We start from the raw sequence: 25,855 nt of genomic DNA, 5'->3' as shown, positions 1-25,855 counted from the left end.
GCGCGTGTTAGCTCCACCAATTGGCACCTGCGTCACATCAGGATCACCGATGGGTTGGCATGACAACCCGTGGTCTGCAGTCACTGCCCGGTGGTCAGCACTCATAGCAGATGAGCAAATGATCACATCTTCTAGTGGAGACTACTGAAGCGAATAAAAAGTAAAAAAAAAAGTAAAAAATACAAAAAATTAAAAATATAAAAGTTAAAATCGCCTCTCTTTTGCCCCATTCAAAATAAAACAATAATAAAAAAACACATATTTGGTATCAACGCGTTCAGAATCGCCCGATCTATTAACATTAAAAAAAAATAATCCAATCGGTAATTCATGAGGGAGAGTGCAGGGAACGGTTAGTACAGGGGTAGCTGTTAGGGCGAGAGTTTTGGGGATAGATTACTGCTAGCCCCATAGGGATTGACAGGGTATTGTCTTCCCCATGATTTGCCTGATGGATCATCTCTGGCCCAGGATTATCCTTTCCTCCCGTACCCAGTCATTGGATTTGTTGAGATTGTTCCTTTTCTCTATTTCTCAGTCTCACAAACTGCATATTTCTTAAATACTAATGTTGGTGATATTAATGTGATAGTTATCATCTATACATGCAGGCAAGGTAATAAGGATTATGTTAATGCATGGTTGATTTTCATTTACATCCATATCAAAGACATTATACCTTGGTTTATATGGATTTCACTATAGCTAGTGCAAGAGAAATCATTTTATCCTAAGGGGGTTATTGTCTCATGTCTAAGGCTGGTTTCACATTTGCGTTTTTTGCCACAGCATTTCTACCGCATATAAACGCATGCATCGTGTTTTCCTATATTTAACATGAAAAACGCATGCGTTTTTTTTGGTTCGCGTTTTGCCGCGTTTGACGACATATGCGTCGTTTAGTTGCTTGCGGCTTGGCGCGGAAATGCAACATGTAGTAATTTCTAGAGGCGTCTATTTGACGCCAGAAAACGAATGCGTTCGATTGCACAAGGTTTGCGTCAAAAAAACGCATTGCTGTCTATATAAACGCATGCGTTTTTTAAGCACATGCGTTTGGTTGCGTTTTTGAACGCATGCGTTTCAATTGAGAAAACCATGTCTAGACACTGATAAGCCACCCCCCACCATCAAGGTGATAAAAGGGAGGGTGTGGACAGTTGCAGGTCACTTCTCACCAGACTCTGAAGCAGACGAGACACAGACAGGCTACATCTTGGAGGATAACAAGACCCTGAACAATGTGAGTATATCCTCGCCAATGCCTTTATTTTCTATTTTCGGTCTCTACATGTCCTAATTTCTGCCATTTTTTTCTTTCTACATGCATCAGAAAGTCTTCTTCGGATTCTTCATCTGGTGAGGAGTTTCGGCCAGGACAGTCGGAAGTGGAGCATGTCAATGAGGTGAGTATTTGCCTCGTCAGATTGGTAAGTATTCACTGTCACATCTACACATGTGACAATTTGATTTTTCCTTTTTTTTAGAGCTCTTCTACTGCGGCAGAGACAGGGCAGGAGCAGCGGAGTCAAGTTCCGGTGGAAAGACGGCAGCAGGTACGTATACAAAGCTGACTGTCCTCAGTGTAATATTCTTGAATCTTCCTTTCTTTCCACTCGTATTTCTTAACTTTTTTCTTCTGGAATCCTTTTGTATGTTGACTTTCCTATTCATGCCATTTCTCAGCATCTTTTTTCTTTCTTTTCCTTATGTAATTGAGCAAACTTTAATGACTTTCTTTAATTTTGAGGTCTCACAACGGGACGATAACCTGATAATGACCTCCTTATCACCCTGGTCCAGGAGCGAGTCCCGTTGTGGGACAGCCGGGATCCACTGCACTCGAACAACACCACAATCCGGTGGTTATGGAATGAGATGGCCCAAGCGATGTGGGATGGCTGGGACAACGCCCCGACATGGGTCCGAACTGCATTTGGTAAGTATTGCACTGCAGTGTGAAGCAGCAGAGACCTTGGCCATGCTCACTCGACTGTGTGTGATGAAAGAAACTCTCAGGAGTTTCTCTCATTACACACAGGTGTGTGAGCACGGCAAAAAGTCAATTTTCTGACCATAATGTTTTTTTTTTAACAGTGGGCAAAGTCAAAACACGTTGGCGTTCGATGAAGGACCGCTTCAACAAGGACCTGCGCCAAGAGAGCCGTGTTCCCAGTGGTTCAGGAGCAAGGATCAGATGCTACAAATACCATCACGTTCTGTCATTTTTAAGACCGGTCCTTGCCCAGAGAACGTAAGTATTTATCACATGCTTTAGGTTGTATTGTATTGCCATAATCTGTATTTTTAACCCCTTACCGGCATCGGACGTACTATACCGTCCGATGCCGGCTCCCCTGCTTTGATGCAGGGCTCCGCGGTGAGCCCGCACCAAAGCCGGGACATGTCAGCTGTTTTGAACAGCTGACATGTGCCCGTAATAGGCGCGGGCAGAATCGCGATCTGCCCGCACCTATTAACTAGTTAAATGCCGCTGTCAAACGCAGACAGCGGCATTTAACTACCGCTTCCGGCCGGGCGGCCGGAAATGACGTTATCGCCGACCCCCGTCACATGTCCGGGGGTCGGCGATGCGTCTCCATTGTAGCCATAGAGGTCCTTGAGACCTCTATGGTTACTGATTGCCCGTCGCTGTGAGCGCCACCCTGTGGTCGGCGCTCACAGCACACGTGCAATTCTGCTACATAGCAGCGATCAGTAGATCGCTGCTATGTAGCAGAGCCGATTGGCTTGTGCCTGCTTCTAGCCTCTCATGGAGGCTATTGAAGCATGGCAAAAGTTAAAAAAAAAAGTTTAAAAAAATGTGAAAAAAATAAAAAAACATAAAAGTTTAAATCACCCCCCTTTCGCCCCAATCAAAATAAATCAATAAAAAAAATATCAAATCTACGCATATTTGGTATCGCCGCGCTCAGAATTGCCCGATCTATCAAATAAAAAAAAGTATTAACCTGATCGCTAAACAGCGTAGCGGGAAAAAAACTCGAAACGCCAGAATTACGTTTTTTTGGTCGCCGCGACATTGCATTAAAATGCAATAACGGGCGATCAAAAGAACGTATCTGCACCGAAATGCTATCATTAAAAACGTCATCTCGGCACGCAAAAAATAAGCCCTCAACCGACCCCAGATCACGAAAAATGGAGACGCTACGAGTATCGGAAAATGGCGCAATTTTTTTTTTTTTTTTTAGCAAAGTTTGGAATTTTTTTTCACCACTTAGATAAAAAATAACCTAGTCATGTTTGGTGTCTATGAACTCGTAATGACCTGGAGAATCATAATGGCAGGTCATTTTTAGCATTTAGTGAACCTAGCAAAAAAGCCAAACAAAAAACCAATGTGGGATTGCACTTTTTTTGCAATTTCACCGCACTTGGAATTTTTTTCCCGTTTTCTAGTACACGACATGCTAAAACCAATGATGTCGTTCAAAAGTACAACTCGTCCCGCAAAAAATAAGCCCTCACATGGCCAAATTGACGGAAAAATAAAAAAGTTATGGCTCTGGGAAGGAGGGGAGCGAAAAACGAACACGGAAAAACGAAAAATCCCCTGGTCATGAAGGGGTTAAATTCAACAGGATTTTGCGTCTGGTAAATTTTTGATAATAATTTTATTTTTCCTTTTTTCACAGCACATACAGCACGACTGTCGGCCCAGGTTCTGGAGCGGTCCTTCATCCGACAGCCACGGACCCGTCCCAGCCATCCAGCAGCACAGCAGCAAGTGGGTCTTCCACACTAACTGGAGACCAGGGAGCTGGTCCATCAGGTCTTCCCCTTTCGCAGTCCTCTTCCACTGCCCCCTTTTTTTTGGGCTCATCCCGGCAGCGGCAGAGGGCTTTGGACAGGTCACTCATGCCCGAGTTTTTGCACTTGAGCTCGGTTTTACACGAAGCAATCAAGGCTTTAGGTGACCGAATGGATGTTTCACATAACCTCTTGAATGCACGTATCCAGGAGGTCACCAAAAGCCTTGATCAAGTGAAAGGCGACCTCCAGAGGCCAGCTCATCATTTTTTTAACCAAGTTGAGCAGGGCATGTCGGAACACCTTACTCCTGATCTCCAGCTGAGTGTCATGCAGGCCTGCAATGCTGCTTACGTGCAGGCTATGCAGCAGAGTCTGTATTTCCAGCAGACAGTGGGGGCATATCAACCTGTGCCTTCACTGTCACGATTGTCCTTAATGCCGACCTCTGCTGCATCCCACTCCACGGCCACCTCAATTCCTTCCACAGCCGGACACCACTACAGCACCACCATGCCGAGTGCAGTTGGACATCCCACCGCCACCACGACATCCGCTGCTCCTGCTTGGACCTCCTCCACTGACACCACGATGCAGCAGGACCCTGGCATGGCCTTCCGTACCGCCACCTCCACGATGCAGCAGGACCCTGGCATGGCCTTCCGTACCGCCACCTCCACGATGCCGCAGGACCCTGGCATGGCCTTCCGTACAATGTTGGGTTGCTCCTTAACCATTATATAATTGTGCAGAACCACACAGGCTTTGACCACCTCGTTGACTGTTTCCACTTTTAGATTTATGGCTGATGCAAGAATGCGCCATTTAGCGACCAGAATGCCAAAGGTACACTCTACTGTTCTTCGGGCCCTGGTCAGTCTGTAGTTAAAGATCCTTCTAGTGTGGTTCAAGTCCCGACTGGAATATGGCTTCAGTAGGTTTTCACACATCTGGAAGGCCTCATCCCCAACCATAACAAATGGCATCAGTGGGCCTTGAGTGTTGGGGAGAGGTTGTGGCGGTGGAAAATTGAAATTGTTGCCATACACACGGCGGCCCATATCCGAGTTCTTGAAAGTCTGGGAATTGTTGCCACGGCCAAAAGCTCCAATGTCCATGGCGATGAAGCGACAGTTCGCACCGGCTATTGCCATGAGCACCACAGAAAAATATTTTTTGTAATTGAAGTACTCCGATCCTGTCCTGGCTGGTTTGATAATGCGAATGTGCTTTCCATCCACCGCTCCTAAACAGTTGGGGAAATCACACACATTTCAGAATTTTTCCGCAATTTCAAGCCCCATGTCCAAGGTGGGTAGGGGTATAAACTCATCCCGGAGTACATTCCACAAAACCCGACAGGTGTCCGCAACTATTTCGGACAGGGTGGATATTCCAAGCCGGTATTGGAAGTGGAGGGATGATAAACTCTCTCCGGTGGCCAGAAATCTGGAAGAAAAACAAACGCAAAAAAAAATTACAATCTATTCTTTTTATGGTGTGGTTACAATAAAAAAAGAAAGGAAAATACCCAAAAAATACATGTCAGAAAACACTAAATTTGGACTGTCATTGGTTTAGATTTTGAACGTACCTTAATGTAACCAGCAGACGTTCCTCGGGTGGAATCGCTCTACGGAGCTGGGTGTCCTGTCGCCGTATGGCTCCTTGGACATGAGAAAGCAAATCCCGGAACGAGTCTTGCGACATTCGTGTGTATTCCTGGAATTTCTCCGGGTTGGCATTAAGCTCGGCATAGAGCATGTGATAGGCTCCACGGCTCTCACGTAGTTTGATAATGGGGTGCCTCCAAAAACGCCTACATTGTCTCCTCCATCTTTCGCAATTTCTGTCTTGCTCCCAAGCAAAAGCACAGGCAAGAAACAGCTTGAAGCTGAAATCCAGGTTGAAACAAAAGCTCTCCATGTGAAGATCCATCATGACACAGGATACAGTAGCAAACTTAAAATTTCAGTAGCCCTAGGGTCTATATATAGAGATCCCATCATACACGCCCTCTGTAGTCCCATTGGCGGTGTCTGGTTATCTTGATTTTTCTCTTATGAAATTTCTCATCATGCGCACCAAAAACGCAAACGCAGGAAAAAACGCATGTGAACGCGTACAAACGCGGCGTTTTTTAACCGCATGCGACAACGCATGTGTCTAAAAAACGCTGCGTTTGTACGCGTTTATATGCGCTTTTTCCACCACTTGCGGATGCGTTTAAAACGCTGCGGATTTAAACGCAAATGTGAAACTAGCCTTATACAATTGATTCCTGATTTATGACTGAAACATAATCTCTCGTCCTTTATTTCATTTAGGGTGACACATTCCTTTTTTGGTACCTTTTAATGTGTATATTAAAAGTCATGTTTTAATTCTCACCTATGCTGTATAATAATTAATCGCTAAGCGAAGTAAAAAAAATCAAAATACCAGAATTACGTTGTTTTGTTCGCTGCAACAGTGCAATAAAATGCAATAACGGGCGATCAAAACATCGTATCTATCCCAAAATAATGTAAAAATAAACGTCAGCTTGGCATGCAAAAAATAAGTCATCACTTAGCTCCAGATCCTGAAAAATGGAGACACTATGAGGTCTCGGAAAATTACGCCATTTTTTTTTTTTTTTTAACTTTGGATTTTTTTTCACCACTTAAATAAAAGACAACCTATACATGTTTGGTATCGACAAACTAGTAATGACCTGGAGAACCATAATGGCAGGTCAGTTTTAGCATTTAGTGAACATGGTAAAAAACAATTGTGGAATTGCACTTTTTTTGGCAATTTCACCGTACTTTGATTTTTTTCCCATCTTTTAGTACACGATATGGTAAAGGCAATGGTGTAGTTGAAAAGTAAATCTCGTCCCACAAAAAACAAGCCCTGGGAAGAAGGGGAGCAAACACTGGAAACACAAAAACGGAAATACTCCTGGTCTTTAAGGGGTTAAGAAAATAATATAATGTACATAGCACCAATGATATAATAAAAGCTGCAGTGAAAAGCACCTTCATGGAGCCGTCCTTGACCACAGTCCACGGTAGAGTGATAATTGCACTTTGCAGTCCCAGATGAATAAATGTGGTATGTTGAGATACAACACTGATAATAATCTGTGGGGGGAGCATGATTTTTTATGAGTCCATGGGAGAGTACATGTGACCCAGGACTCATCGGGCAGACGTCAGGGCATTACAGCAGTAAGTTTATGTGCACACGTTAAGTATTTGGTGCCGAAATTTCTGCACCATTTCTGTATCTCTAAGCAGGAAAAACACAGCGGCAAATATACACGTTTTGCTTAATTTTCTACTTTAGTTTTTGGTGCAGATTTTCCCCCACTCGTTAGCACGAGTGAAATCTGCAGCAAAAAATGCAGAAAGTCTGGGCAGAATGCAGATTTGAATCTGCACAAAATCTGCAAGTCACAAATAAGCAACATGTGCATGAGGCTTCAGGATTTTCGCTCACTTTGCTGGCATCAGGAAACCTTTCAAATTTTGTTCCAAATCTGCACTGAAAACACAGCTAAAATGCAAGGTGCGCACACAGGCTTATAGTACGGCCAAGAGCTGCAGCCGGGCACAGCTCCATCTACAGTTACATAAAATCCAGCTACGAGGGGATCGAGGGCCGAGCCTGCACCAATGATTATCCGGGAGGTGTGGCTAGGACTACATCCGACCCTCTATCGGCACAGCAGATAAATGGATCAATTGTAGTCACAGATCACAGCTATCATTTTTGACCTCATGACTGGACAGTTGATTTCACTTTCTATATGTTACAGAGCGCAGTGAGCCACACATCCGACCAGCCGAAATCTATTGTGGAGGTCACCTGGATTGCCCCAAACGTCACCTTTTCAACAATCCAGTTCAGGTAATGGGTTAAAACAGACATAACAACACTGATGAAAGCACTCGAGTCTTCAGTTGGTATGATCCTTGGATTTTCTTCTTTCTAGGGCAACAGCTGTGAGTAATTTTTCCATTTTTTGGACAAATCTAGTTGGACCAAGTCTTACATATTCCGGCTCTGGACTATCCCACCTAAAGGTAAGTGATTTTATGACTATTTTTCACTAAAGTGTTAAGGACCTACCAAGTGACCAGCACGCCACCTAAAATGTTTTTCGTAACCAGTTAAAATCAGGCCATTTTCCCTCATTGTTTTTTGTGTTTTCTGATTTTGGAAGAACCCTGTCCCTTAGCAAAACTCTGTGCATTAATCACCCACCCAGAGTCCAGTGCTGTTTCGCCACTGCTTCTCCAGGTATCTTGTACCGTGTTGACATCACAGAGCTGAAGACAATAACATAGGCTGGTTTCACATTTGCGGATGGAGGTGCTGCGGAGGGCTGCGTGCGTCCTCCGTGAAGCTCTGCCCATGGCCGCACGTCCTCCGGTCAGCTCCGCCTACATAGGCATGTGGCGTGCCTACCCTAGCTTTACCATTAGGTACGCAGGCTATGCCAATGTAGGCGGATGCCTCCGCATGCGTCATTTTGACGGTGCGGAGACCGTACCAAAATGCAACTCGCTGCGTTTGGTGCAGGTCGTCGCACCGTCAAAATGACGCATGTGGAGGAATCTGCATACATCGGCATGGCCTGCGTACCTATTGGTAAAGATAGGGTACACACGCCGACGTAGGTGGAGCTTTACGGAGGAGGTGCGGTGGTGGGCGGAGCTTTACGGAGGATGTACGCAGCCCTCCGCAGCAAATCCATCCACAAATGTGAAACCAGCCTGAACTCATTGAATCTGCCTGAGATGTTGGCAGGAGATGCTGAACTCACTGATTGGCTGCAGTCAATGACATCGGTACTGCAGACAATAATAGATACTGGGAACAATAGTAGAGACGCTGTGATGAACCTGGTGAGGGTGAGTAGGTCTCAATTTTTGGTTGTTTTTTTAAAGGGAACCTGTCACCTGAATTTGGCGGGACCGGTTTTCGGGCATATGGGCGGAGTTTTTGGGTGTTTGATTCACCCTTTCCTTACCCGCTAGCTGCATGCTGGCCGCAATATTGGATTGAAGTTCATTTATTGTCCTCCGTAGTACACGCCTGCGCAAGGCAATCTTGCCTTGCGCAGGCATGTACTACGGAGGACAGAGAATGAACTTCAACCCAATATTGCGGCCAGCATGCAGCCAGCGGGTAAGGAAAGGGTGAATCAAACACCCCAATACTCCGCCCATATGCCCAAAAACCGGTCCCACCAAAATCAGGTGACAGGTTCCCTTTAAACTGCAGCTGGGGAACAAGGTTTTTCAGAAACTGGAAAGCTCCTTTGAAAGCTAAGTGTCTATATTTTTTAATTGTTCAGTTATTCAAACAATTTCTGCTGCTTTTTTACTCTATACTTGTGGTCTAAATTTGTGTATAATTTTATATTCAGATTTTGTTTAACTTTCTTTCAATATCGGTGGGAAAATGTAAAGAAAAAAAGGAAAAAGTTGCTAGGTTTTACCCTTTTTTTGACCACAAAGGACATTTTTTAAGAAGGGTCCTGCTAGAAACAGCTACTGTATTTAGATTGGCTGTCATCTTTGTTGTTACTTTTCTTTCTTATTTTTTTTACCTGCGGATTTTTTTTTTATGCAGCGCGATCTTGGTCTGCTAAAACCCTGTTCCCTCCCAACATCAGGCGATCACATAATAACTAGGACGGCCATGTAATTACTAGCAAGAAGCACTACTTCCTAAAATGTATGCAAAAGTTCAATTGGTAGGAAGTCTACAAATAGTTAAACTTTGGAGATGAGAAGGATTCTGTAATTTTTTTTTTTATCCAGAAAAATTTGCACTATTGTCCATAAGCTGTGTACAGTATTGCAGTTCAACCCAGGCTTAAAGGGGTTTTCCCAAGAACAAAGTATAATTTAATTAATCTTGAAATAAAAATAAGTTCTACAAATAGATGTATTAAAAAACAATATTCCTGTGCTGAAATAATCTTATAAATGTGCCCCTGCTGTGTACTGTGTAATGGCCGTGTCTGACCGTACAGGGACATGGTCTGATCATATCACAGCTCCTGGGGATTGGAGGAAGAAAAGAGTATACAGAAAGGACAGCACGGGATCACAGCTACTTATTTTTGTGAGTCAAAACATTTTCCTGCTTGTTTTTAAGCAATGTTCTACCTTGAAGAAAGAATCATCTACGATCCCGTGCTGTCCTGTCTGTATACTCTTTTCTCCCTCCCTCCCCTGCCCATGACTTTTGGATATGGGATGGACCCCACTCCTTCTTAAAACCGCCATAACTACTGTAAACCTAGGTACTAAAATAAATACACAAAACACATTATTTTGGTTGTCAAAATGGCCACAGCTTTTATTCAAATCACAGGATTAAATAATCACAGTAGGAGTCAGGTGGAGTGCTAGTACATTGGGATTCACAAGTACTGCGATATCCCCAGCTGTCTGACATACAGCACCAGGACAGACAGCCATAAAGGGGCGGCACGCACTGGCTTGCCATTCAAGCAGAGCCAGTAAACTTTCAGGGCACCAATGACCCTATTATCCTCACTCCTGTGCTTAACCTCTGTGCCCGCCCCTGATTGATGTTACCATTACAACGTCCTTGAGGCTGGCCACCAAAGCCGAGCCTGCTCACCACCATGAGGTTTTACATCCTCTATTAGTTAAAATGAGTCCACCTTAACTTGTCTGCAACTTCCACCTGACTCCTAAACCGCAAAGCCGTGACGGGTTATAAATTCCAAGTCTCATTTGACACCTTTTTTTTTTTTTTTTTTTATAATTGAATCATTTTTGCAAACTTAAAAATTAGGAGTCCCTGCAAAAGCATTAATGGGACTAAACTTGGCAAACCCCCGACTCACAAAGAGTCATCCTACAGCGCTCAGGAGAGGAAAAACCCCCTGTGGAGGAAACCTCCAGGGAACCATGGCTGAAGGATTGCCCTTCCCTTGGGCTTAGAAGGTTACCACAAATAATAACTCTTTATAGCCAATATACAATTGAACCTGGTACAAGATTTACAATGACAAATTCAAAAATACAATAAAGCATTTAACATTATACAAGCAATAATTAAAAAGTTTAAGGACAGAGATTATAAACAGGGCGGGAGGGCGGGTAATGTTTCCTCCTGTCCATCGTGTGAGAGAAAGAGGGAGAGCCAGAGTTGCCTCCCCTATATAAGCCCCACCCTCCTCACAGTAATACACCAGGCACAAACATCTAAACTCCTTCCTCTTAAAGCAACATCACTCTTGTTTAAAATCTACACTGCAATACAAACAAAGGCTGCAGGAGTTCTCAGTCCACCCATCCCCAAGTCATGTCCACCTCCGTCTAGTCTCCGGTGGTTTCTTGACTTTTGGATATGGGATGGACCCCACTCCTTCTTAAAACCACCATAACTACTGTAAACCTAGGTACTAAAATAAATACACAAAACACATTATTTTGGTTGTCAAAATGGCCACAGCTTTTATTCAAATCACAGGATTAAATAATCACAGTAGGAGTCAGGTGGAGTGCTAGTACATTGGGATTCACAAGTACTGCGATATCCCCAGCTGTCTGACATACAGCACCAGGACAGACAGCCATAAAGGGGCGGCACGCACTGGCTTGCCATTCAAGCAGAGCCAGTAAACTTTCAGGGCACCAATGACCCTATTATCCTCACTCCTGTGCTTAACCACTGTGCCCGCCCCTGATTGATGTTACCATTACAACGTCCTTGAGGCTGGCCACCAAAGCCGAGCCTGCTCACCACCATGAGGTTTTACATCCTCTATTAGTTAAAATGAGTCCACCTTAACTTGTCTGCAACTTCCACCTGACTCCTAAACCGCCACCAGCGAGGCCATTTGACACCTTGAATGGACTCGACCCCCATCACCCATGCCTAATAAAGTCATCAACCAGATCTGCATGCTATGGAAAGACTGTGCATATAAGGAACAAAATTCCAGGACTGCAACAGATTAATTTTAACAATGCAACACTACCAAATTATGATCGATAATATGGTAACTACAGCAAAATACCAGCCGCTAAACATCCTGCAATGTGGATCCTATAATAGGGAATGCAGAAACTAAACCATAACAAAGGGGTAGCCACAGTCTGACTATCTGTATAATGGCATCTGTGATGCCTCAAAAACTATTATACTGCATGTATTGTAGCCAGCTCTAATAACTCACTAATTCACCGATTTCAGTTCAAGAAACCACCATTACATACAGTAGCTGGGCTGTGCAGTAACCAATTCTTAAACCCACTTACTATTACTACCCAAAAAGTGATGAGTGTATGTAAAGAGAAAAATACTATAAACAAAGAGTAATTAAAAGCCATACACAATATAATATCGACATTATAACCGATCATTAACTAATTTAAATAATTTCTGCAATATTTGGACATGGTAAATGAAATAAGCCTATAGCAGAAAAGTCTACAAAGACATTATTAATAACCTTGCCACGCCATTGTTAATTGCTTTACAGGCACTTAATAACATATACCATTAACCTTCTCCAACTGGGACAAAGGCATTGGGAATAGGCACATTGCCCTTCGTGTTAATGCACTTGATGTCTTCACCCCGAGCCGCTCCCACTGGCTCAAGGGCATCGGGATGCACTTTATTACTTTTCTCTTAGTCACTCCCACTGACTCCAGGGCACCCATATTAGGTACATTGCTCTTCAGTTTAATGCCCCAGATTACTGCATTGTCCAGACAACAACCTTGAAAGAAATAGGAGTTGGTCAATATAAACAGTCAAAATCTGTGCCTCAGCATTCTCAAGTCACAGGTACTATTCAGGACCTCATCCAACAACCCAGGCATATGACCTGTCCAGGTGCTATTCAGGACGTCAGTCCAACACCCCAGGCATATAACCTGTCCAGGTGCTATTCAGGACATCAGTGCAACATCCCAGGCATATGACCTGTCCAGGTGCTATTCAGGACGTAGTCCAACACCCCAGGCATATGACCTGTCCAGGTGTTATTCAGGACCCCGTCCAACACCCCAGGCATATGACCTGTCCAGGTACTATTCAGGACCTCGTCCAACACCCCAGGCATATAACCTGTCCAGGTACTATTCAGGACCTCGTCCAACACCCCAGGCATATAACCTGTCCAGGTTCTATTCAGGACCTCGTCCAAAACCCAATTTGTATGCATGTAGAATATGATTGCCATGACCACAGGGACTTTACCCTAACAGGGTCTTGTAAGATATAAATGCTTCTGGAGACCAGGGGGCCATACCGTGATGGTCACTCCTCCACACCAGGGGGCCATACCAAAGATGGTTACAGCTCCATTCCAGGGGGTCATACTATGATGTACACCCCTCCATCCAGGGGCCACACCAGAGATGTTTACTCCTCCACACAAGGGGTGATACTATGATGAACACCCCCCCTAAACAAAGGGTCCATACCTGAGATGGTTACCCCTACTGACCAAATTATAATTAGCTTCAAGGACCCACTAAAAAAGAAACAAATAAGTGCTTTTTTTTTTTTTTTAAATACACACCTTTATTAATACAAACATACAATAACCCAACAAAGCATAAATAACCTTAGCTAGCTGGGAGGAGTCCTTGAAGCTCATAAGATCTGGAGATTACCAAGCATAAAGTGAACATAAAATGTACCAACAATTACTCCCAGCCGTTACCCCACTAGCTCGGGAGCACTATAACCACAGGGTTCCAATGTTCACTTGAACTTCCTGAGGATCCGACAAACCTTTGCCGAAACTCCCCTCCACATTTCACCAGATCAGAACCATATTTAATACCAAAAGGAAGAATCCATATCCCAATGGATTGCCCAGACCAATTTGTAACCAACTTCAAGGAACCCCCCAACTGCCCGGCTCCAGGTAATCCACTCAGTCTGTGCTATCCACCATCTTAGGTAATATAAAATTTAGCACTAAGTGGATATACACCATTCCTGCAAATATATGAAGGGGACAATATAAGAATTAAAAACAGCATACAATAAAACATCAAAGCATAAAGAACATTAACATGCTGGGAGGAGTCCTTGAAGCTCATAAGATCTGGTGATTACCAAACAAAAAGTGAACATAAAATGTACCAACAATTACTCCCAGCCGTTACCCCACTAGCTCGGGAGCACCACAACCACAGGGTTCCAATGTTCACTTGAACTTCCTGAGGATTCAACAAACCCTTGCTGAAAATCCCCTATACCATTCACCAGATCAAGAACCAAATTAAATTCCAAAAGGAGGAATCCATATCCCAATGGATCCCCCAGACCAATTTATAACCAACTTCAAGGACCCCCCCCCCCCCTAACTGCACAAGATGTGGGATAAGTGAAGATGAAAACACCATGTAAGTTTACAACCAAGGTATATTACAGGTTGATACTGGAAAATATCCCATCATAAGGTCAGATACATTCGATGATGGGCAATGCTGTTATATGCTGTAACAATAAAGAAGCCGCCTGCTCCTCTACAGCAGTTACAGACAGGCTCTCTAACCACCAGCTGCACATACATCATAAGAAAATATAATATGTAGGTCTAGTATAAGCTGCCTGCAGCCATAAGTGTATGTGCAGAAAACTGCAAGGTCTGTGTCCCCAGTCAGACACACTACCTACATACAATAGATGAGAGACAGGGCTGAAAACTGGGCCCATGATGTGTTCTCCAGAGCAAGGTGCAGCATCACACTAGGAGTGCCCACTCACTGCCCGCCATGTGCTGAGTTATTAGTGCCCACTCACTGCCCGCCATGTGCTGAGTTATTAGTGCCCACTCACTGCCCCCGCCATGTGCTGAGTTATTAGTGCCCACTCACCACCCCATGTGCTGAATTACTCCCCGAATAATTATTGACACCTGATAAAATATATATAGTAAGGCTCCAGGTAATCCACTCAGGCTTCAGGCTTGTGATAAGCTGCCTGCAGCCATAAGTATATACAGAAAAAGGGGTGGATATATCAGGCAGGACAGCATGCAACATAATGAGACTAAAGGCTGCCTTATCTCCAGAAATAAAGCACGGATTTGGAAGTCATGTACAGATTATATGTGCAGCAAGGAAAATAACCTGGAGACCGAGGATCTAACATGTACTCACAGTCTGTATACATAGTAACATAGTAACATAGTTAGTAAGGCCGAAAAAAGACATTTGTCCATCCAGTTCAGCCTATATTCCATCATAATAAATACCCAGATCTACGTCCTTCTACAGAACCTAATAATTGTATGATACAATATTGTTCTGCTCCAGGAAGACATCCAGGCCTCTCTTGAACCCCTCGACTGAGTTCGCCATCACCACCTCCTCAGGCAAGCAATTCCAGATTCTCACTGCCCTAACAGTAAAGAATCCTCTTCTATGTTGGTGGAAAAACCTTCTCTCCTCCAGACGCAAAGAATGCCCCCTTGTGCCCGTCACCTTCCTTGGTATAAACAGATCCTCAGCGAGATATTTGTATTGTCCCCTTATATACTTATACATGGTTATTAGATCGCCCCTCAGTCGTCTTTTTTCTAGACTAAATAATCCTAATTTCGCTAATCTATCTGGGTATTGTAGTTCTCCCATCCCCTTTATTAATTTTGTTGCCCTCCTTTGTACTCTCTCTAGTTCCATTATATCCTTCCTGAGCACCGGTGCCCAAAACTGGACACAGTACTCCATGTGCGGTCTAACTAGGGATTTGTACAGAGGCAGTATAATGCTCTCATCATGTGTATCCAGACCTCTTTTAATGCACCCCATGATCCTGTTTGCCTTGGCAGCTGCTGCCTGGCACTGGCTGCTCCAGGTAAGTTTATCATTAACTAGGATCCCCAAGTCCTTCTCTCTGCTCTATACATGATAAGCATGCTGCGCAGAGATGGAGCCTTTTCTCATATATCACATATAGATAGTGAGAGTAACCTGGTTTTCACCCAGCATCATCAGACTGTACTGTAGCAGAGATGAGGTCACATACAGGTCACCAGACTCCATAAATGGGAAAAGGGGAATCAGCAGACAGCGACATGTAATGCATAGACATAAAGTGCAGCCTCTTACCCTCATATATACATGGTATATATATACCATCCCGTTACTGCTCCCTCTCACCAGTGACTAGTCCCTGTAACTGCCCAGCTCCACGCTACCAATAGCAGACACTGTATGTGCCAATGCTCTGACCCATCACACAGATACACAAAACTCATGAAGACTCTGCATAATACAGCAGAAATAAGACACAACAGCCATGTCTGTAAGCAGGTCACACAGGAGCTGTCTCTGCAGTGTGTGAGGCAACTTGTAACAGACCCATGAGGGAACATGGCAGCTACATGAATCTCTGAGGTAATATTACTCCCAAATAAGATGTAAGAGCTGAGACTACACTAATACATGATGAATGTGGATAGTATATCAGCCATGTCTGCAGGGAAGTACGCATGAGGGAACATGGCAGCTACATGAATTTCTGAGGTAAAATTGATTCCATATATGATGTAGGAGCTGATACTACACTAATACATGATGTGTGAGGTGAATGTACTCCTATCAGCTATAATGTGAGGCGATAACCCCAGTATTATACTCCCTGAAACTGCAGACATGTTTCCTCCAATGTTTCCTCCTGTCCATCCTGTGAGAGAAAGAGGGAGAGCCAGAGTTGCCTCCCCTATATAAGCCCCACCCTCCTCACAGTAATACACCAGGCACAAACATCTAAACTCCTTCCTCTTAAAGCAACATCACTCTTGTTTAAAATCTACACAGCAATACAAACAAAGGCTGCAGGAGTTCTCAGTCCACCCATCCCCAAGTCATGTCCACCTCCGTCTAGTCTCCGGTGGTTTCTGGAGCTGTGGTATGATCGGACCATGTTCCTGTACGGTCAGACACAGACATTACACAGTACACAGCAGGAGCACATTTATAAGATTATCTCAGCACAGGAACATATTTTTTAACCATATCCAAATGTGGAACTTATTATTATTCCAAGATCTATTGATTAAAATGAACTTTGTTAGTGGGAAAACATATTAAAATGAATGCAAAAGTACATCTCTGGCAATTAAAAGTCAATAATTGTTATAAGAATATGACATGCACTAAAACTTGTAACTTTATTTATGCTACAAATGTGGCAGATATTGTTGAATAAATTACCTTCTGTTGTATGATATAGGAAAGATATATATTTTGGTACTGTGTTAACCAGTAGATAGAAAATATTTACATTTGAGAGTCCTCAGTGGTTGATACCTTTTTAATGGCTAACTGAAAAGATGGTAACAAATTGCAAGCTTTCGAGACTACATACGTCTCTTCATCAGGCATAGACTAAAAGAAATTCTGGAGAATCACATATTTATGGACAACACATCACAGAGGAAAAAAAAACATGGATAAGACAGGTGACATGAAGCAGAATTACCATGAGTGATAACCAGTTATGTCCATAAATATTGGACCAATTCTTAGATAAGAAATGTTTTATTGTCCTCTGATTGGGGTCTGGTTTTGTTGTGATGACCCCACATGGTCTGAGGGGCAAATTCCTTAGTTCATGTAAAAATACATAAATCCATGCGACACATTCATTCCTGCACTAAGACTGTCAAAGGTCATCATCAGCTTATATTCCCAGATCCTCCTGTCTCTTTGAGATTTGAAGTTACCTTTTAATACAAGTCATTTCATGTCCATAATGTTATGACCGGGAGAGAAAAATGTATTGCCACAGGTAGATCCATTCTTTTTTTCTCTTATTGTGTGGCAATGAGAGTTCATCCTTGTTCTCAGTTTCTGCCCTGTCTCCCCCACATACAGACCCCCAGTTGCACATTTAGTACAGATAATTAGGTACACCACATTAGAAGTGACGCACCTGAAAGTACCTGGGATCTTGTAGTCCTGATGTGAGTTGGGGATCTTTATCTTGTCCGTTGTCATTATAAACCATGTGGGGTCATCACAACAGAACCAGACCCCAATCAGAGGACAATAAAACATTCCTTATCTAAGAACTGGCCCAATATTTATGAACACAACTGTTTATCACTCATGGTAATTCTGCTTCATGCCACCTGTTTTATCCATGTGTTTAATTTTCCCTCTTTGATGTGTTGTGCATAAATATGTGATTCTCCAGAATTTCTTTTAGTCTTTGCCTGATGAAGAGACCTGTATAGTCTCGAAAGCTTGCAATTTGTTACCATGTTTTCAGTTAGCCATTAAAAGGTATCAACCACTGAGGACTCTCAATTCTAAATATTTTCCTTCTGTTGTATGAGCCATCTATGATCAGGGGAAGACATAGCACTAATGCAACCTGTCTTATCCATGGCATGTCGTGTCCAGTAGGTGAGAATACGTACACTTGTGGAGTCACACCCATAACGGCTCATGACGTAGTCACATTGTCCTCAGCTCTAGGAATTTCATTGCCTTGGAATATAGATGTAGAGTATAAAATGCCTGTAATAGACTTCTACTGAAGCTTCTTACCCGATCCCGCCATATTATATTATTTGATTTTCAGAATTCATTGCCTCGTTGCTTTGTCTTTCAGGCTCCTTTGCGCATTACATACTTATCCATGATATTCGTTATCTTGTTGACATGTTCTTCACAATTCTGAAGCAACTTCCTAAACATCTCAAGATGATCACATCTTTGCCGTAAAACCTTCCAGAAAAGCAGAACCATTATATATCTCAATGCTCTAGATGTAAATACATAGAAGAAATATTCTACCATGTAGTTTATAACGTCTATTACCTCGTTTGGACCAAATGAGAACTTGGGCGACATTTTATACATCTGATTTCTTTTAAGTTTAATTATAACAAAACAATGTATAATAAAATCCTATTTTTTTGTATATTAAATATGGTTGAAAAAAAGAGAAATGTCCATGAAGTTCAACCGAGGGATGGGAAAATGGAAAAATATATCAATTTTTATTAACCAATTGTTAAAATAGTGCTTAAAATGTGCTTTTAATATAGTAAAAAAAATCGAAAGATATTGAAAATTATATTTCATTGTAGTTTACACTTTCTCATGTAAAAAACTATTCAAGCAGAGACACTGAAGGAACTGAAATACAATGTGTATTAGAAAATTGTATGATTTTTCTTAAACAGGGTCAATCCCTATAAATATTGTAAATGATCCCAACTGTTACTGTAAGTATTACTTTATGGTATTTCCCAATGTTGTAAGCCGTGTGTTGAATTGCAGTGATCAGTCTCTGTTTGATGGTGATTAAGATGTCTTGGTAATTCAATATTTGGTCCACACGCCTATGGCCGCGTGCCATATGGCTGGTGTTCGACACCTGATCTCTACGGTGATACCACCACTGTGTATAATGAGGGACACGAGAAATACGAAGCTGTCGGCCACTTCTGATTATTCATTGTTTTTCTTCATATGAACGTCCTCGTTGGTGGTAGTCATAATTTTGGTCTTCTTGAAAAATCAGATAAAGTCCATGTGTATGTAGCATCTGATATTTTCGGGATGTGAAGAATTCCCATAAACACAAATCATAATGTGATCCTTCTTTCAATAAAATGAGATGGCAATTATTACTACCACATTTATATCTAGCCAGTTCATCTTTATGGGTTGTGGAGAAATATTACTAACTGTAGTCTGTGATTTCATAGGTTCCTATTTGACATTATGTAGCGGGCTAGCACATCAGTTGCCAACTATTGACAACTTAGAGCCCCCTGTCGTCATCGAGTCATACAATGCATAGTCTCTTCAAGCCGTTCATCAGATAAAATGGGCCCCCTTATATCTAGAGCACCTGCACAAGTTACACCAATAGTGTGTCTGTCCCTGACTCTACTGATTAGTTTATCGTAATCTTTCACCAGTTTTTTTGCTATGTAATCTGGGAACAGCATGATATAAGAGCTGAGCGCCTGATTCCAGTGATGTGTCACTTACTGGGTTGTGTGGTGTTGTTTCACTAAAATCAGTGTTTTCTCAGCAGGAGATTATCACTAGAGGACTAGGTGTCTCGTGCCTCCTGGTCCAGCCACGCCCCCATCACTGATTAGCAGCTTGTTGTCAATATACAATGCACACATAAAGCGGCCAATCAGTGGTGTGGGCGGGGTTATACACAGATATTCAGAAGAGAAAATAGGGATTTTATCACAACTGCTGCAACTAGTAAACTAAGAGCTACATCGCTGGAATCAGGGTCTCTGCCCCTACATCAGGCTGCTCTCAGATGAGGTAGAAAAATCCTGGCGACAGATTCCCTAGTGCCGTGTAGCCTAATCATCCACAAGGCCCATCGGTGCTAACCGCTCATCATACGAATACTTTTCTTATTTTTTTTTCTTGTTCATCTTGTTACTGATGTAATAACAGATTTTTTTTACTTAATTATTATCAAGTTTCTGTTTATTGTAAGATAGTTATAGTAGTGTCTAATTAGTTGCAAATCAATTTCTAAACATGTATTGGATAATTATTGTTTTTTTTTCACTCTAAGGGTATGTGCACACGATGCAGATTTAGTGCAGTTCTGCAGCGTTTTTTTCTGCAGCAGAAACGCTGCAGAACTGCACTGTGAGTTACAATTCAATGAAAATCAATAGGAAAAAAAAAGCTGTGCACATGGTGCAGAAAAATCCGTGCAGAAACGCTGCAGATTTCAAAGAAGTGCATGTCACTTCTTTTGTGCAGTTCTGCAGCGTTTCTGCACCCATAGGCTCCCATTTTGTGGGTCAAATCCGCATAAAAACTGCAGATGTAAAAACCATCTGCAGATTTTATGCGGATTTGGGTGTCAAAACCGCAGCAGACGGAAGAGACTTCAGTGATGTGGAGGAAGTGTGTGGGCGGAGTGTAGTGAAAATGGATGGGGATCGATGTGAAGCGCATGGTGGAAATGGTATGTAGTGTCTGTGTGTGTGTGTCGGTCTGTGTGTGTGTGTCGGTCTCTGTGTCTGTCTCTCTGTCAGTAGTGACTCATTGTAGTCATTCGTCGGGTGGGACTACTTCTCCCATCGATGATGGGAGAGTTGTCCCATCGTCAGGCGACTGACTACAATGGGTTAAAATCACAAACACACATAAAACATACATTACATACAACATATAACATGTGCCCCCACCCCACCGATCCCCCCCCAAGCCACCGATCTGTCCGGTTCACTGCTCCGGCTCCCCTCCGTCCTGTGCTCCGCTCGCCCCGTGCTCTTGTCCGCTCACCCCCGTGCTCCAATCACCCCCCCGTGCTCTGATCCAACCCCCCTGCGCTCCAATCCACCCCCCGTACTCCGATCCACCTCCCCCCGTGCTCCGATCCACCCCCCCGTGCTCCGATCCACCCCCCCGTGCCCGATCCACCCCCCCCCCGCGCTCCGATCCACCCCCCCATGCTCCGATCCCCCCCGTGCTCCCCCCCACCCCATCATACTTACCGTTCCTCCCGAGGTCCGTCCGTCTTCTCCCTGGGTGCCGCCATCTTCCAAAATGGCGGGCGCATGCGCAGTGCGCCCGCCAAATCTGCCGCCAAATAGTAAATGACCCCCCCCCCTTTGTCACCCCCATAGGTAGGGACAATAAAAAAATAAAGATTTTTTTTTTTCCACTAAGGTTAGAATAGGGTTAGGGTTAGGGTTAGGGCTAGGGTTAGGGCTAGGGTTAGGGCTAGGGTTAGGGCTAGGGCTAGGATTAGGGTTAGGGCTAGGGTTAGGGCTAGGGTTAGGGTTAGGAAATGACATCATGACATGGACAAAAAAATTTTTTTAACTTTATTAATTTAGCTTTAAAAAACGCTTACAAAACTGCATGAAAAAACGCACAAAAAACTGCACCAAAACTGCACTGAAAAAAACGCATAAAAAACGCACAAAAAACGCACCTGCGGATTCTGCCAGGAGATGCAGATTTAGTGCAGAACTGCAGCAGATTTTTCTGCACCAAATCTGCATCGTGTGCACACAGCCTAATTTCATTAAAATCCCGCTTTTTGACACTCAAGGCTACATTAATACCAACCAATAGAATCCGACTGATTTTTTTCTCAGTTGTCATCCTAGTTACGTGTTTTTTTCTCATTTGATTTTTTCCACTGTAGCAGGTAGCAGACTGTCTGATCTTTTCTTATGTCCATTGACTCTTAGCAATGAATCAGTTAAAAAAGGACAAAATCAAGAACTGTGAAGTACAACGTATGTCTTCCTCGTTTTATCCATTCTTCATGGATCCCCATAGACATTAATAGCTGAGCCTGATCCGCAGAGCGGTTGAGAATAGGACACACTCACTGAGCGGAGACCGGACCTGTTTTAAACTGATGTATGCAATGGATTAATGAATCTCTATGGGTTAGTGTGCTGTCCAGGAAAAAAAGGAAACTTATGGCTCTGAATGTAACCTTGGATGGAAAAATAACTACAGGCCAGTCAATGATGTTCCCGGAGATACTTATTATATTGATCATAGGTCAATAGATTTGATGTTATTTTTTATATTTTGCAGAAAATGCAGTATGGGTTTTCTATTTTATATTAGTTACACCTACATGCATTCATCTAGATTCTTATATGTTAAACACTAAAAGGCAAGGATGATTGCCCACTACTACTGTACGTACAGTTATGTACACTGTATTACCATAGAAATGCTCAGAAGTTGAACCCATCCTCCATCTCCTCTTAGCAGAAGCTGCTCATCTGATGACTCCATTGGGCTTCTTCTCGGAAAAGGTTCTTGTTGAAATGTAACCTGTCACCTCAGAAAGTGCTATATGCCTACAGATAAAATGTGGATCTGCAGGTATATAGCGTTACAACGCTGACCGGTTACTTACTGAAGGTGCGGCTACTGGAAGTCGATGAGGTTATTTCCTCCTAGGAGTTGCCGGCTTTCAGTTATGGGGGCGTGAGTGAAGTGGCTTCAGTCACCATTCAGAACACAGATTCGGCTGTAAGCACGCCCTGGCACCTTGATTGACAGTGTGCTCTGCACAGATGCACAGAACTGTTAATCCAAGTGTGGCAGGGCATGCTTACAGCCGAATCTCACTGTGTTCTGAATGGTGACTGCGGCCACTTCGTGTACTCCCCCATAACTGAAAGCCAGCAACTCCTGGGAGGAAATAAGTTCAGTTTCTCCCAGTAGCCGCACCTTCAGTAAATTTCCTTGTAGATTGAACTTATATCTGCAGGTGGATAGCATTTCCATGACCTTGGACTTAGCCTGACACATTTTACAAAAATTATAACAATTTTTTTCACGTGTCTAACATGTTTAGACAGAGGTGTTTTTTTCTGCTTTAAGATGTGTTTGGAGGGACGTCCTCTTCTTTAATCACTGCATTGTCTTGCTGATATATAATTCAGGGCATGGAAACCCGGCTGTATATATCCCACCTGTGGGACACTAAATTATAGATTTGTATACTCTTTATTAACCCTCTAAGGACCTAGGCTGTTTGCATATTAATGATCTTGCCAGTTTTTGTAAATCTTAGTATGTGTGAATATTTCAGGAAACAACTGTCAATCTTTTGCACTTTTGTTGAACTTGTTTTGTGCGTATTAATGAAAAGTCATGAAAAACTATAAAAATAACAAAATAAAAAAGTCTTACTTTTAATTGCATTGTACTAAATATTTGTGCACACGCTATGCAAATCTCGCAAAATTGCATATGTGCTTTTACCATTTGAGCATATTTCAAAGCATATGGAAATTACAGAAATTACGGTAAATACAAAATTGACATTTTTAATCTTCTATGCCAAAAATACATGGTTTAAGAAGTGGAAAAATTTTTAGAAACCCCCGTCAAAGGACCCCAATTTGAAAACTTGCACCCCTTCAGGTATTTATCTAGCGGTGTAAAGCTTATTTTAAATGAAAGGGAACATTACCAGTGTGAGTAATGGAAAGACTGACAGTCTGCTCTTCTGATCTGTATGTCTCACACTGGTAACTTCTCTTTTCATTTAATACAATCTCTGGAGGCTGGTTCTCAGGGAGATCTATGTCCAACCCATAGATCTTACCACCTCATGTACATATTAAAAAAAATGCATTTCTCTGGAATAAGACATCAGATCACAGATATCAAGGTATCATTTTATTCAGCTTCCTATGACCTGCGTGCCCATATAGACAGCTTAGGAGGGTTGATCCTGCTGACAGATTCCCTTTAAGGAGCCTTGTTACTAATAAGATTGTTACTTACAATAGATGGCACTAGAGTTCTAGTCTCTTACTCTCTGAACTGGCAAATTGCATATTTCATTTCATAAATTTCATACAGGAGCTGCCATGATGTGACTATAGGGTTGCTAGGACTGTGAGCCCTAATTTAATCCTTCGAACTAAAGGGGCCCTAGTCTATCCCTGACCCCAGGATTACTCCTCAGCTCCTGCTCAGTACTAATCTGATCCTCTTCCCCACCCAGGGGAGAAGGGGGCAAAAGTGAAAGGGTTAATACAGAAAAGACAGAAAAAAACAGAAGCTCAGTCTTGCAGAACTCACAAAGGAATAAACACCAAGTTGCAAGAGTAAGAAGGCTGTGAGGCAAATAAACCACATGAAGCAACAAAGGAGAAGGAAAAGGTTTTCATGAAAAACCGCAAACAACAATCACAGAGCGACCACTATAAATGCCTGGATACAGTTGTGGTCAAAAGTATTGACACCCCTGCAATTCTGTCAGATAATACTCAGTTTTTTCCTGAAAATGATTGCAATCACAAATTATTTGGTATTATTATCTTCATTTAATTTGTCTTAAATGAAAAAATACAAAAGAGAATGAAGCAAAAAGCAAAACATTGATCATTTCACACAAAACTCCAAAAATGGGCCAGACAAAAGTATTGGCACCCTCAGCCTAATACTTGGTTGCACAACCTTTAGCCAAAATAACTGCGACCAACCGCTTCCGGTAACCATCAATGAGTTTCTTAGGCTACGTTCACATTAGCGTCTTTGACGAACCCAAAACGCATGTCAAACCGCATACACAACGCAGCGTTTTTTGACGCATGCTTTGTCCTAAAATGTTATTATTCTTGACACAAGTGAAGATAAAAAACGCCCAAAAAAGTGTCTAGACACTATAAAGAGAAAGATCACCAATGGGATAGAAGAGGGTGGGTGTAATGGAATTTGTGTATATATACCCTTGCAGAGATGAATTCCTCCCATTTTGCTTGTGTTTCCAGCATCAAGATGGAGCGTCCCATGGAGAGTATCTACATGAATATGGAGTTGGATTTTGCCTTGGCTAGTGCTTATGCTCTTGTCACTGTCTAGACACTTCATCACTTGTCTTTTACTCAAAAGGCGCATGCGTCGAACAACGCGGGTCAATGCAGGCACCTGCGCACCATGCGTTTTACATAGACACTAATGTGTTTTTTTGGCGCATTTACGACGCAAGTGCTTTGCATGCATTGTTTACCGGAAATTTGGCGCAGGAAAAATGCAACATGTAGCGTCGGCCGCGCCCTTTCTGATGTGCCCAAATGACGCACGCATCGTACAACGCTTGACAACGCATACCGACGCATGTCCATGCGCCCCCCCATGTTAAAGATAGGGGTGCATGACGCATGCGTCGCTATCCGTCGACGACGCTGCGCCCAAAGACGCTAATGTGAACGTAGCCTTACAATGCTCTGCTGGAATTTTAGACCATTCTTCTTTGGCAAACTGCTCCAGATCCCTGATATTTGAAAGGTGCCTTCTCCAAACTGCCAATTTTAGATATCTCCACAGGTGTTCTATGGGATTCAGGTCTGGACTCACTGCTGGCCACCTTAGAAGTCTCCAGTGCTTTCTCTCAAACCATTTTCTAGTGCTTTTTGAAGTGTGTTTTGGGTCATTGTCCTGCTGGAAGACCCATGACCTCTGAGGGAGACCCAGCTTTCTCACACTGGGCCCTACATTATGCTGCAAAATTTGTTGCTAGTCTTCAGACTTCATAATGCCATGCACACAGTCAAGCAGTCCAGTGCCAG

The 25,855-nt window shown here is 42.9% G+C and overlaps 1 protein-coding gene across 1 annotated transcript in view; it reads left to right on the top strand.

Annotated features, from left to right (window-relative positions):
• LOC138647992 (putative ferric-chelate reductase 1) overlaps nucleotides 1-21,266 on the top strand; it is a 29,299-nt gene extending 8,033 nt beyond the window's left edge. Inside the window, exons 4-6 of the mRNA XM_069737427.1 lie at nucleotides 7,580-7,671; nucleotides 7,757-7,847; nucleotides 18,406-21,266. Of these exons, the coding sequence (XP_069593528.1) occupies nucleotides 7,580-7,671; nucleotides 7,757-7,847; nucleotides 18,406-18,474 (252 nt within the window). The 3' untranslated portion in view covers nucleotides 18,475-21,266. The remainder of the gene's footprint in view (nucleotides 1-7,579; nucleotides 7,672-7,756; nucleotides 7,848-18,405) is intronic.
• Nucleotides 21,267-25,855: the final 4,589 nt, after the last annotated feature.

Source organism: Ranitomeya imitator, chromosome 8, assembly GCF_032444005.1.
Source record: "Ranitomeya imitator isolate aRanImi1 chromosome 8, aRanImi1.pri, whole genome shotgun sequence".
NCBI lineage: Eukaryota > Metazoa > Chordata > Amphibia > Anura > Dendrobatidae > Ranitomeya > Ranitomeya imitator.
This window is presented reverse-complemented; position numbering and strand designations above follow the sequence as displayed.